The sequence below is a fragment of the Anoplolepis gracilipes genome, chromosome 4, assembly GCF_047496725.1.
Source record: "Anoplolepis gracilipes chromosome 4, ASM4749672v1, whole genome shotgun sequence".
In the NCBI taxonomy this organism is placed as follows: Eukaryota; Metazoa; Arthropoda; class Insecta; order Hymenoptera; family Formicidae; genus Anoplolepis; species Anoplolepis gracilipes.
Genome location: NC_132973.1, coordinates 3,825,835 through 3,840,966, shown reverse-complemented (window position 1 = coordinate 3,840,966; position 15,132 = coordinate 3,825,835). Strand labels below are relative to the sequence as shown.

The 15,132-nt window shown below is 39.2% G+C and overlaps 1 protein-coding gene across 1 annotated transcript in view; it reads right to left on the bottom strand.

Annotated features, from left to right (window-relative positions):
* The window catches only part of Blo (bloated), a 109,075-nt gene extending 94,171 nt beyond the window's left edge, over positions 1-14,904 (bottom strand). Inside the window, exons 1-2 of the mRNA XM_072891657.1 lie at positions 14,738-14,904; positions 6,241-6,600 (exon numbers count right to left, since the gene is read on the bottom strand). Coding sequence (XP_072747758.1) covers positions 6,241-6,403 — 163 coding nt within the window. The 5' untranslated portion in view covers positions 6,404-6,600; positions 14,738-14,904. The remainder of the gene's footprint in view (positions 1-6,240; positions 6,601-14,737) is intronic.
* Between the last annotated feature and the right edge of the window lie 228 nt (positions 14,905-15,132).

The window sequence follows — 15,132 nt, the reverse complement described above, 5'->3', positions numbered from 1 at the left end:
TCGACGTGCCCAACCTGCTCGCGTATATACCTGACGATTATATGTCGAGATTCCGCATTCCGGATTTCACGAATAGTAATATATGTATATGTATATATCTTGGTAACAGAAAAAAAATATGTATCAAACATAGATCGTAGAAATATAAAATAATATAAAATAATATAACGTATAGCATTAAATATTAAATGCGAAAAATTAAATTTTATATCCATCAGCAATATTGAAAGATATCATTGTGGAAAAAATGCATAAATAAATAGATCTAAATAAAATCAAATGTATATAAATAAATCTAAATAATAACTCAATATTACACAAATATTTTCCATATAAAAAAATTCTCAATTATTCGGTCATGTCACTCTATGATTTTATCTATTTAGTAGAACGGAATGCGGGTTACTATTTGGCGAATCCATCGCTCTCGAATGACGTGCGGTAAGGATACCAAGCGGGTGAAAGAATTGCCGGAAGTGCAAATCTCGCTTGCACGGGGTCAAAGTTCGCGCGGATCACGCTGACCTACTGCTTCGAGGGCCGCAAACGCCGTAAACACTTCGTGCAGCACCTCGTATCGGTCAGTTTCGTCGAGTGAATCGATACGAGACTTCGGCTTCGAGATTGCAACGGAACTACAAAGTGCAACGACTTGATTTCTCCGTCGTTGCACCTCCTTGAAACACCTTCGCTTGACTTCTTAGCATGCGAGTTTCCTCGTTAGCAGATCTTTCCGCGGAATGGCCGTAAAATTTTACCGTTACGCACAACATCTTCGTTACTTCGCATTATTTCCTGTTAATTTTACATTATCTTTTTCGTATTATATCTCATCCTTTGGATTTTATCGGGGAAGAAGTTTGTGCACAAGCGAAAGCTAATTTCCGAAGATTGATTACCAGCGACCAACGCGAATACCTAAGTAAGCATCTGGGAAAGCACGTAGCGTTGACACTGATGAATGATTTTAGCGCATGATGTCATAATTGCAAGAGGAATGTTTTCTCTGCCGTAATACACTGACGACTAGTCGCGATCAACGTGTCTTCCGTAAATCGCGGATCTTGCTAACTAAAGGAACTTATGAGAAAATCTTGTTACAGCGGGCCTCCTTCCATCCTTTTTGAGTTTCAAACTTGTTCTGAATTTTTCTGACACTTTTAATTCATTCTACCAAACAAAGGTCCAACGGAATTCCTTTTGCGGTAAATGTTTCGTTTATTTATACCAGTAGAATTTCACGGTAGAATACACAGTAGAATTTTGTTGAGTCGTAGGTAAATTGCGTCAAGAGCACTGGCTAGTTGCTCACGGTTGGATTGCGCTAATTTGTATTCTATAATCTGTACGTGTTTCACCTCTGTAACTTCTCATCCTTGTCCTCATACACGTTGCTCCTTCCTTCCTCCACGTCTTACTTCCACTAAGCACGCGTTTTACAAAAGTGATGTCAGAACGACCCCCACGTTCTCAACTTTACCGGTCCATCCAATATCCTGACACTTCCTCGTTTTCTGCAGGTTGTTTGCAACCTTAAAGCTACTCGGCACGCAACCGACGAAGACAAGGATTCGAGTAACAACGATATAAACAAAAATGCAACAATTATAAAATTTATAAAAAGCACATAGTCAGCTCAATATATTAAATAAATAATTTCGATATGAATTAAATACAATTTGAGAAAATTTTCTGATAATCATAATAAATTTCGTACAATATATATTTGGTTAGAGAAATTTATGACTATAATAAACCTCTCGTAAAGAGTTAAAAAAAAATGATCTCGCGAGAAATAAAAAGATTAATATGCCGTGTAAGTCCGTCTTAATGTCAGTATTCATATGTTTAGCACTGTTAATTCATAATTGATCGTTGGCACTTCTCTAGCAAGAGAGGCGATTAACGCGATCCTACGGCATTAATGACAGCGGTTTACACGCCAAGTATCTGATACGCGATCTCTATGCCGTTGATACCGATCCATTCGTGGTGCTTGGAGTATCTACTTCCTTACATCCACTGCCTACGTCTCGTGCGATCTGATCCCATGTGGATTCACCGCGTTATCATGAAACTCGCTACGCATCTCCAACAATCAACATGCAAGGAAAGATAATAATGCAGAGTTTAATGCCAGATTTAACGATTCGAAATTAAACGAGATGCATGATCGCGTTGTGGAAATAATCGTTTATACCGAAGAAAAGGTCTCGACCGTAACTTCCTGTGCAGTGATAGAGCTACTTTTTCCACAATCCGCATTCTATCTCGTGACGATTTCCGTGCGGTGTCCATTAGTGATCTAACGAAGATCGTAACGCGAAGCGTATTACACCTCGTTACAAACACATACGCAACTGATGCATCGGGCGGGTTAAGGCCGGACTCTGCAATCGCGCAGCACGCGACGACCCAGGAAACGCCGAGAGGCGGGATAATGCCGGACGACACAAGGGGCCCTTAACAAGCTTGGAGAGGCACATGCGCGAACGCAATGCTACACACCCAACTAGGCTGACTTCCCGAGACCGCCCGCATTGACGACGGAAAGGGAAACGAAGAAAGAAAAGGAAAAAAAGGGAGAGAGGAAAGATAATAAGAAACATATACACTTCACACCGATGTAATAAGAAATATCGTACGATCACTGTAATGCACCGATTCGATTGTTTGTCGTAATGCAAAGTCTCCCTTTTCGTTTTCCGAGCGATATAAATCATTTTCGATTGATAAAAGATCGCTCTAAAGTCAACAGATTTACGTGTTATTTTTTTAACACATAAATACAATATATAACACTAGAATAATATTTAAAAAATAGATAAAAAAAAAAAAGAGACCCTAAGAACTTAATAGAAAATAATTTCTATCGATGTTTTAATTAAAAATATTTAAAACATATTTTTGAGACCAAACAACTTTTAATTTCAAAGTCGCTATTATTGAACAGTGATTGCATCAAGAATTAAGCGGACGAGATGATAAATATTCGAATTTAATTATGCTCTTGCGACTTGAGTCGATCATTGCGATTTCGCGGTAAATACTGAGCGAAACATGTGCTTTTGTTGTTCATCGTAACGAGCGAATGGAGCCGATGAGAGTTTGTCGACCGTATCCGATTACGCCGTTGACACTCGACCTTGTCGATTGAGATATACTTATCTCTCGATTCTCGAAAAAAGAAAAGCTGAGAAAAAGTATTCTCATAATTTCTAGAAATGGCAATATTAATCAATATCATTAAAAATCTAATAATGGATACAGTAATGCAGTTCGAAATATAATTAAATAATTGTTTAGAAACAAATTCTTTAACAAGTTTAAAATCAAAATTCATTAATTACGAATCACTTATAAAATATATGTACGTGTGAAAAACTCGTAAATAAAGCTTCAAATATTTAAATAAATAATGAAATAAAATAATATATGGATTAAGTTGAGATTTTTACCAACAGTCAATGTATATGCAAATATATTTCAAAAATATCACGCACGTGTTTCATGACATCTCAAAATTAATAAACAGCGCATGTAATTATGTACAGCCCCGCCCAGTGGAGATGCCAACTATAAAATATAATGCCACCTATAAATTGAAATAAAACTCAGTCGAATCTTAAGATAATTGCCTCGATTTGGTAGCCATTAATTTTATCTCCGCCGCTCCATATAATTCGAACTGTCAAAACAAGTAAGAGATGTTGAGAATGCGAATGAATTTCGATCGCTATGTTGGCGATACACAGAAAGCGGAAACGCTCGTAACTTGCGACGGTTCGTTGCATTTAGCTTTATCTGCCGTGTTTATCCCGTACTTTGCCGCGGCTCGTAGTGTGTGGCATATTAAGTTGCTTCCCTGAAACTGCGTATAAACAAGATAGAAGTGCGATCTCCGTATAGAGCTTTTAGTGTATCTACGTGACCTAACATAATATAATGATCGCGCGGACTCGGCAACCCGGAGGGGTTATAACAAATCAATTTTTGCACAATTTTTACTGATATATTCTTTTTTTTTTTAATTTTTTTTTATTCTAATTAGAGGCAGCTTATACAGAACGTATCGCAATAGCTAGACATAACCGAAACATAAATTTTCAATTAATTTTTAATGAATTTTGTTTGACGTTTCCATTTAATTTTTAATTACACATAATATATATTAAATATTGAATTTTCGAGAGTGTTAAAAAAATAATAATCATGAACAACATTAATATTTGTTAAAATGTAGGCAGGCTTATCGCGATTCCAGCAATTTACAATATGTTCTGTATGCGTATTCTTTGCGCTTAACGTATGTTAAGAATTCAGTAAATATTTTGAGAGCTTAGCGGGACGTAATGTGAATCAACGTTTACTTCGCGCAGCATAAAAGGGGAATCATTAATACGATTAATAATTAGCTAGTAATATAGGATGGTTGAGTCCTGTATGCACACACCAATACCATTACAATCCCACATATTGCATTAAGAGAACTGCGAGAGACAGAGAAGACGCGTGTCCTTCAATGAAATCGTCTCCTTTCGAATTCAAGATGGCAATGATCTCGCCGACCTTGCCAATGTCAAGGTCATTGAGATCTCTGCCATTCTTCTCTAGGGAGAAAAGAGAGTCGTCATTAAGATTATTGTTACGCGACCGATTGCCGATAATTAGCTACTTAATTAAATGGGGTCAATATTAGATAACACGCAAGAGAAAACGAATCGATCGCATAGCGTAACGATTATTTCGTGCCGTTAGTCCGTGGCAGGCTCTGCTGATTAAGTATGTTACACATTGATATCGAGGGGATTGCGTAAGTTAGACACAAGTTAGGCAAATTAGCGCTATGGCACTGCTTGACGTCGCTTGGCTCGGTCTTGGTCGATCGCGCAATTTACTCCTGCTCGAGAGATCCGAGAATCTTTTGCTCACATTTGCATATAAAAGGGCTTCATCATGTTGGCATAAGAGACATAACGTTTATTAAACATACATGTCTGATAAAGAAGTCTGATAAAAAAACTGCTCTTTGATTTCTTGTTGCTATTATATTATCGATTTTACATACTATTTGCATAATTCGTGTTTATTACAGATCTGAGGATGCATGATGTATTTATAAATGTTGTGCAAGTAAGAATTCACGAAAATTAAGTAACAAGAGATCTTTAATCAGATAAATTACGGATTTTAGACTTATATTATTTTCATAGGTGGATACGTAGTACGTTATTAAAATTTTAAATTGACATAAGTATTAATGTAATGCGATATACTCAGATTCTCTATTAAAATATTATGAAATTGAGATCCAGAAAAGTTCGAATGAGGAAAAAACCGATTAAAAAAATTCAAACACAAGCGATTTTAATTAAACATGTTAAAAGCTTTGAAGCTCTTTTTCGTCTGTCGCGCGCTCTCATCTTGATAAAATTAAACATGATTTTTGTTTCGGTAGAATTTCGCACGACCACGTCACATAATTTTCCTTTTCGGAGCTGCTTCTCGGAAACGATGGCCGTCGAGAGACGAGATTGCTGAGAGAGCGAGAGTTCCGTCGCGAATAATTTCTACAATCTGGGATCGCTCTCTACGGCTAGTCCGTAATTTTTTCTTTTTTTTTTTTTTTTTGAAATACAAGGTATCACGAAATCGCAAAGTAAAATCGCAATCTCTCCTCCCGTTCTTTCTCTCTGAACATCTCTTCTCTCGCCCGTGCGTACACTTTTATAACGCATTAAATTCTGACCGCGTATATATCGTACCGGAAGATCGTCCTTGTGAACACGTCGTCTTCGCATTTATCAGATTTTAATTCGACAAACGGTACCTGGCCCTCACGCGCGCGGGTACTGTTAGACGAAATCTGAAGGGCTGGCCTTCATGGAAGGTCGGCAAGTAAATTTAACCGCAGCTTATTTTTTTATATTATTTAAATTTTAGATTTTATTATTTAAAATTTAGATTTTGTCGCTCGCGTAAAATTTAATAAAAAAATAAAATTTATCTCGTACACAAAATTGTTCATATTTTTATATTACTTATTTACTTAAATTAAAAAAATCTGTCAAGCTTAATTAATATATATAAATACGTGAGAGAATATTATTTGATAAAATAGCCGACACGGGTCGAGCCCCGAAACATCAAGCAGTACCATTTCTCTCAATCTCTCTCGCTCCGCTACATATGCAGGATATGTCGATAGTTTGTGTGGTGTGTGATATTGCCTGGACTCACCGATCCTCTTCACGTGGACGTCTCGATTGAAGGAGACGCTCCTCTCGGCGGGCTTCCACCCGGAGACGGAAGCCCCGGACCCAACGGGGGGTAGCAAATGCGTGCCGGGGGGATTGCAGCCTTCTGCCCTTCTCAACGACTCCGTACGCTGTATCGTAAGCATCTTGCCTTTTCGCCTTTTCGCCCGATCATGCCACGCGACCGGCTATAGGGGCACGTTTCCCGTTTCGTTCGCCCTCCCCCCTTTCACACGTACTCGTTCTTACACTTTTATCACCCCACCCTAGAGCGTCTCACCCACGTAACTTTCTTTCGCTTTTATCTCCCTTCACGAGCACATCCGTAGACCCGATCACCCACCTGTAAGCCAAGCAAAAGCTGCGCTCTTAATGCTTTGGATAATCTCATCGATGAAGATTTATGCGCTTAATCCTCTCGTCCGTTACTTTTGATCATGAAACTGTCCGTTCGTTCGATCGATAGCGCGAGAATCTATTTGAAAAGAATGCAAATAACAGGATGTTTCAAAGTATCAGAATATCGATTGAGCATATAACGAACGTTAAACAATATAATTGCAGAAACTGACGGCCTGTATCAATTGTAACGAGAGCTCTCCGCAAATTTATTCTACTTTCAAACGAACAATCGGTCGAACAATTGTTCCTTAGTTGTCATGAGAGTGCAGTTTATGTACGGGAATACGTATGCGCTTTGTGTATACGCTATTTCTGCGTGTGCACGTGGAATTATGAAAAAAAGAGAGAGAGAGAGAGAAGAGAGAGAGACAGAGAGAGATAAGTGATAGCATCGTGATGTTCTTCACGACGTGTCTATACTAGCGTATGCCAACTATAGGTAGACGATGATAAACGCGCAACGAGTGATAATGGTTCCCTTTGTCGTCATGCAAGCAGATGGGATACTCGAGATACGTGCACAACGTTATAATGACAGGGATGACGGTGACAGTGCACAATATCGGCAATAGATTCGCCGATGAAAACATTGCTAATAGGAACGATTATGCGATAAGGCCTCCTTCCCTCTCCCTCGTCTTACTTTTTTCCTCTATACTATCTATATTAAGCATTATAATAATTATGTCCCGTAATTAATCGGACTTTGAACGTAATTTCGCGATTTTCTTTTCGACGATTACGATTTAAACACGACATCTAATTTAAATTTCATAGAAGCAGAAGTAACAAAGCGTCGCGTCACTTATTCAAGGTTACAAAACGGATACGTCAATCTTAATTAATTTTTTAAACGTTGCGAATAAATTACACTGTGCCATTTTGATTTTGTCATATTTCGTGCGTATATTTTCATGTTTCTAAATAGTATTTTATATGAAAACGATTATTTATTGGTAGAAGAAAAAATGTCTGGCAAATTTACGAATGAATTTTTATAAAAAAAATTTATCAAATTAATAATTGTCAATAAATATTTTGCTAACGTTCAATCTAACAAGTCTCCTAATTTTTAAAAACTCCTCTCTTTGTCTAAAAATAATTGATCCTCTGATGCAGTTGTTTGGGTATTATTTCATAACGTTCTGAGGACCAGCAGCTAAATGTACAAAATTATGCATATTGAGGGAGAGAGGGGTGCGAAATAGAGAGGGGCGAGGAGAGTAGAATTTCTTTTTCGGAAATAAAAACAAGAAATGCCAAACATGCTGAATATGTCGCTCCATTAACCGCAGCCGAAGAGTCATTCGCAGTTTTCGTGAATTTGTGTAAATTGATAAAGCAATCGATCCCAGACTTCACAGTATATAAAAGGATCGGACATGGTCATCTCCATATAAAAACGGCTCTAAAAATATCACTGACGACAGTCATTCAGACGGCACAGACGGAAGGGGACTGATCATTATCATCATAAGCGGTTTATTTCATTAGATGTTTTTCGCGATCTCGTGTAAAAACAACTTTGTTTTTTCAAGAAGTTGACCTTCGTCACAATCTTTTTACTGACAATGAGTGAGGCGGTTTCAATGTCGCAAAAAAGTACAAAATTTTACATATTCTGTGCTAAAAAATTTATCATTTATTTTAAAATTTTAAATCTACTGTTTTCTCTAACAATTTCATCTTTCCCTCTGAAATTTTCTATTATATTTTTTCCCCGAAACATAATACAATTAAAGTAAATTAGTTCTATTTTTTTGGATATAAAAACTGTAATTTAAAAAAAAATAAAACAAGTAGGTAATTTGCAATAATAAAAAAAGTTTAAATTATTTTAGAGATTTTCTCCCATTATTAAGCATACTGTACAACTTGACTAAAAAAAAAAAAAAAAAGATTCTCAGATAAATCGCTAAAGCAGAAATTAGCATTCATGACGCGCTTTTGTCTACTGATTTTGTCATCTGCCCTTGAAACAAATAAAGGTGACCCCGCGCGCACGTGTTTATCTTTCAAGGCCATCAGCTGACCAGAGATCTGGATACGTCTTGGCGAGTTCTCGCATTCGAGTGATGCACGTGGACGGAGTTGCGCGTCACTCAACGACTTTATTAGCGCGAGGGAGGAGACGCTAGCACCAAACGAGACAATTCGCATGAGACCGATCGAGGGAATAAGGTACTCGCGGTAGGCTCGGTGGCCATATTTGGCGAACAAGACCGCAGAATTTCTCGTCGTGCTCTTCTTCGGCGGGAATCAACGCTATAAAAACTGACGTTAATATATTTTTTTCGGGAGGACGGAAGTTTACAACGGGCCTCTTTCGCGCATCAGCTCCCACGCATCTCCTAATCTAGTCGCCTAATCGCGCGGAGAAACGTCCGATTCGATCCAGGGTACAAAAAAAGACGACAGGAGCGCAGGTTTCCAGGACCGCGCCTAATGTACGAGGGGATCCCATAATGCGTCCTTCGTTACCCACCATGGGGCTGGATAACAGTAAAGAGGAGGATAAAAAACGTTGCCAAGTGCAGCGAGACACGTTGCTATATTCTCGCGATTTTAATTCCACCTTGCGCGCATTCCACGTCGAATATTTTTTCTTCCTTACGAGAGTAGTCGGGAATTAAGATAGCTGACGGAGAACGAAGAAAGTTGTATCCAGTCAAGCGAAAATATTATCGCGTCATATTTTTCAGTTTTCAAAGCATAATCAAAAAATAATAAGATTATTTTACATTATTGTTTATTTAATATCATTACGATTGCATAAGAATATTATGCTATATTTTTTTATATATAAATTTTATAATTGAATCAGTTAATAAGGAAGATCATTCTTTATATAATGTGCATCAGCTTCAAATATATTAAAAAATTACAAATAAAACTTGACGGTTTTAATCTTATAAATCTTCTTCTATAAATTTTTACTTATAAAAATATAAATACAAATAGTAATATATATAAAAATCACATATATACAAAAAAACTACGTGAGAAAATATATAACTGTATATACTGTGCAAAATATAATTCAAATTTCAATTTATTTAAGAGATATATATTCATTATACTTTAGCGTGCGGCATCTTTACTCTCAAATGTATAAAATGAAAATAAATCCAATGACTTCATTTGTATCTCTAGCATTATCAAGGAAATAATGGCAATGAGAAATCTGTTTTTTTTCCAGCATACTGACACATGTATACGCGATTCCTTAATATATGTTATTTGCCGCTTCCTCGTGTTGCATAACAGCATGAGCGGCAATAATAAAAACGTAGCCTTCTCTGTCAAAGAACGATGTGCGACAACACTCACGTTGCGAATTTCGCGATGATTTCATGTCGCGGACGTCTCTGTTGTTATCGTCCTCGATGTTAGTCATTAGCGGCGAGATCGTGACAAAGGCGCGGTCAAATTCGTTGGTTCTATTGCATGTTAGAATTAGAACGTGGAATCTCAGTGTGGAAAAACAAGAATAAAAGGTCGGAACACGATATAAAAGCGTACAAAGTCACCGTCATCGTTCTTTCGAATCTTCTAACGGTCCGCCCCGTCTCTCCTTCAAATATTTCACATTCGTTACGGGATAATAGTGCGAAAATCAAAAACGTGCCGGCAATAAAAGCAACAGCTAAGGCTCACACCGGTTATACACCACGCTATTCTCTAGGCTAGTCCTACGCGCGAGGCATTCGCACACCGAGACGTAATAAACACTCCCGTTTTTCGCGCGCGCGCGAAACGTTTAGCACCTTCCTCATTGACTTTTATTGACGGCGTGAAGGAGCCCGATAATAAAATCAGTGGTAGCGAAGCGCCCGGACGTGAAGGGCATCCATCCGGCTCTCGGAGGTGCGAAGGCTCGCGTCTGCAATCGCGATCAAACCGCTATTAGAAAGCTGCTGCTGGATTATAGAGCACGAGTGGATCCAAATGGAGCGAGAATCATAGCCGGTTTATACACGGTGCTCTGGAAGAATTCTCTATGTGGTTTCAGTAGCTTAATAACAGCCTTGAAATCCAGGAGATTTCTAGATTACATCTTGTACACTATACTTTTGTCTGCATGGGTTTTAGAGAAAAATTTATACATCAATCTCTACACAATAAAAAGTCTAATTTGACTTTTAATAATTTTATGCTCACTCAATAAAAGGGATTATTTTGCACATGCGATCTGTCACATTTAAATGGTTTCTTTTTTTTTTTTTTTTTTTTTTTTTTTTTATTGTTTAGCCAGTCTATTCCAGCAGCTTTTCTCTTTCTGGGTCAGAGACTTTAATCTACAATGTTTAATAATGAATTCCTCATAAATTTTCTTAATCAATTGGTTTAACATTTTACTATTATAATATTATATAGACACATTCTATTCTATAATAAAAAATTATCTTTCGTACGATTTTTCGTACCTTTATATGTATAATGTAAACTAAACCTATTTCTTCCTTCTTTTGGATTTTTTATTGGGTCGTTCTTCGAACGTGCTTGTTGGCGAAAACAAGTTGATGAGACTCGTTTCTTTTCGTTACTTTTTATCACGGAGCGGTGCATTTTACAGTTAATATTGCCAGACCGATAAATTTACGCAAACGTCGTACAGCGTGACTGAAAAAAAATACGCCCGTCTCGACCGGACGCTCGTTACACGAGCGCCAGCACGGCAGCGTTTCCGTGTGCGATTCCGTCTGCTTATTTTTCTCGACCGTTACGCCGAGCAGTCGGAGAATCGACGAGAGGCTGGGGAAAGATTTTAATTTAGATCGCGCTCGGCAGGAGAGGATATCGCGCCGCGCTCGTGCAAAAGCCGGGAGGATCCTTCGCGCGCGTATATTTCTCCGGAACGAGGCACCACTTATAAAATTCCTGCTCTTCCCACTCTACGCGTAGATTCGCCTACGAACTTTATCTTCAACGCCTACCGAGCCTACTACTCAGGACAAATCCCCGAGTTTACAGTCGACACAATTTGCGAACGCTTCTTTGGACTACCATACTTTCAGTTATTCGTCCTGCGATCACAAAATTCGTTGCGGCTTTTTGGTTGCTCTACATTTTTTTTCACGCTTTCACTCCCACATGTATGTATATGGTAAGGTGCTCTCTTCGTTAAAAAACCGCTATGTGATTATCGACATCGCGGATATAAAATTTTCAGAAATAAATCTGTATTAAACATATTCTGTTTTTATTATCATATTCTGTTCTACATGTCACAACATTATCGATTATCATAAAACAAGTTTCTAGCATTTGCACTTCATTATGGTATTAAAAATGTTGACGAGTTAACGAATTCATAATTCTTATTTGCTGTTTTGGTTGTCTGAAAAGATAGCTGAAATTATCATAAATTACTGTCACATCGCAGAAAGTCGAAGAATCACATGTATAAAGTTTCATCACGAGAGATCCGCCAGACGCTATCATAAACATCATGACTGTCCGATCATGATTCGATAGAAAAAGTAGTAGTGACTGTAACTTTTTTGATTTATCAGAAGCTGTAATTATCCATATTAAATAACTCCGCGATGTTTATAAAATTCTTGCGACCCATAAATCTCTCTAAACGATCTCTGTGATAATCAAATCAATATAATTGATTTGTGTATTCGATTTCTAAAAAGCGATAATAAATATCGTTCCAACGAACCGTCACTCCATCGTCAGTTTAGCCAACGCGGAAATATGACTCAAAACTAATAGAACACGTACGACGGCGCGAGCATGACGCGAATACCAGAAATGGAAATGGAAATCATAAGTCGCACTCGTGACTCGCAAAAAAAAAAAAAAAAAAAAAAAAAAAAAGAATCCCACGTGATCACTTCATTTACACGAGCCTTCTCCGTCGTCCCGATTATGCGAGGCAGCAGGAGAAATCTGGACACGAAGGGTCACGTTACGCGGATGCATTATGGTGAATGGAACCAGCAACGGTGATTCCCATCGAAAGCGGTTCCTCTCTTTCCCTCCTGCCCGTTCGCTCGCTCGCGCGCGCGCGCACGAGTAACACTGACACACTTTGTACACGTCAAGGCCGAAAGTTCCTCCCGGTGCTTATCGTTGCACCGTCTCGCGTGTATTCGTCTTCTTTAAACCCTTACGTCTCTATCACGGTGGTTACACGCGACGCACGTCCGCCCGCCGTACGCTGAAACGTGCGATAAAACCGTATCGGAGATTCAGCGAGGGGATTTGCACCTCGGGCTGATGGGCGCGATCTTCATCTCGTGAGTGCGGACAGGTGAGAGGGTGAGAGAAAAACAGGAGAAAAGGAGCAATCGACCTTTGCGCATCGAGTCTATTTACGGTGAACGATACTTGATAGGATGTGTCGTGCGCGCCTAACACATATACAATATTATTTTTTTGCAAGATTAAAACATGTTTTCAAATCAAATTATTTTAGCAGTGGCTAAAAGAGGAGAGAAAGGTGTTTTCCAAAATATCCATTCATTCAACTACAATACTTAAAATACTTAAAAATTACTGAAATAAATTATTGAATTGTATTTTTGAAAAATGTACCGATATGATGAATCATATCTCTGATTTTTATTATAAAGGTGGAGTTTTTTTCGCAACTAGGATTTTCACATCAAATTTGTTTGAGAAATAAACTCGAAGAAATTGTTACATCAATAATTAATTGCGATAGTATGTATATATTAATTTTTTCCCTATGTTATGCTTATTAAACAACTCATCCGACACGCCCGACAGATCTGACGATTTACAGGCATGTTAACTCGATTTGTCGCGATTATAAATCTCTCAACATATTAATTCGAAAGACTCGACCTGATCGAGTACCATCTCGAAGACAGACGTAAGCGCTGTCACGCACAAGTACCGAGCAACGAGCAACATTTCCATAAATGTTTATTCCCGCTCAATGCGCACACTCGGATGCGTCAATGAATAATACGCGTTCCTTTTCTCGATATCCTGTTCGTCTCTTCCCCCTTTCTCCGGGAGAGGCCCTTATATCGCGATCGCTCTTCATAGCGAGGAGCTTGCGCGTATGATCGGTCGACTCGATCTCGGAACCGGGCAGATTAAACGCCTAGATTCGCGCTCGCGCGCGCACCGCGAGAGAGGCCTCTAGCTGCACATCGGTGATTAAAGTGTCCGTTAACGCGAGTTAATTGATCTTTCAGTTAATAGGATATTACCCTTCCGCTGGTTTGCCCAGCGTCGAGCCGAGCCGAGCGGAGCGGAGCGCAGCGGCCGGCAGATCCAATCTGCGCGCGAAATAACTCGCGCGCTCTCGCTCTCGCGGGGGACTCTATAATCTATTCGGCTCCGCGAACACACGCAGCAAAATCCCTACCACCTATCTTACCTACCCTATTCTCGATCTACCGAAGATGCGCTTCACCACCGTTTCCCTTTCGATTAACATTCGCGGCAAGAATCGAGCCGAGCGTTCGATACCGCTGATCGATTTGTCGCAGCAAGTCGTCGTCATTGTCGTTGTCATCAATGCATGTCAATGTTAGATTTTGCCCCTATCGATATTAGATTTACCTTCAGTGACACAGTAGCATTCCGATCGTTTAGATATCCGGTACCCTTTCTCTAACGTTATACCCCTTCAGGTACTTTCAGTTTCCCGAAGCAGAATCAGAAGAGGGAGAGGAAGGAGGATTCTGTCTCTTTCTCTCTTTTTTTGCAGAGATTTCGTGGCAATATTCAAACTAACACTCTCACGTTTGACAACTGTCACTATTCACCGGACCATGAAATCGATTCGAGAGAATAATAACACCAATTATCATCCATCAATGATCGCGTTATTGTCTCTCATTTTTTTTCTACCGTCGCCAATTTCGACACTCGATGCTGTTATCTAACACCCAAGATATAACACCGGTAGATCGATCCTCTAAATTGTTTCGCACTGATATACATATATATATATATATATATATATATATATATATATATATATATATATATACACATATATCCGAAGTCACTCAATATTACGCGATCTCTCGCGAAAACTCCTTCTTATCGAAATCTCGTCGCCGATAACACGTTGCTATTCGTACCTCCTCGCGCGACTCGCCTCCGAAGATTCGTAAGAGACTGCGGTGTCTCTGAGTTGCAGGTCGACTCGGGGTGATCAGGTGTGCGAACCAGAGGTGTCACAGATCGCCGCCGCACCACGCACGTCGTTCGTTTTCCGTTCGTTCTCCGCCGAGCGCCGAAGAACTAATAAAAGCTGGGACCCAGGTTGAAACTGCGTAGGCCGCTTACTACTCCTTCCACCGCGGCACACCGTCCTATCCCACCGGGCACCAGGCCCAAGCACCGACAGAGACAGGCAGGAGAGTAGGCACGGACGTACCGAGAGTGATTTCAAGGAGTACACACATCGGGAAGCGCCGCGACTGGTGGTAGATAAATAGTGACAGTCCTCGGACGAATTCTTTGCTTAATTTAA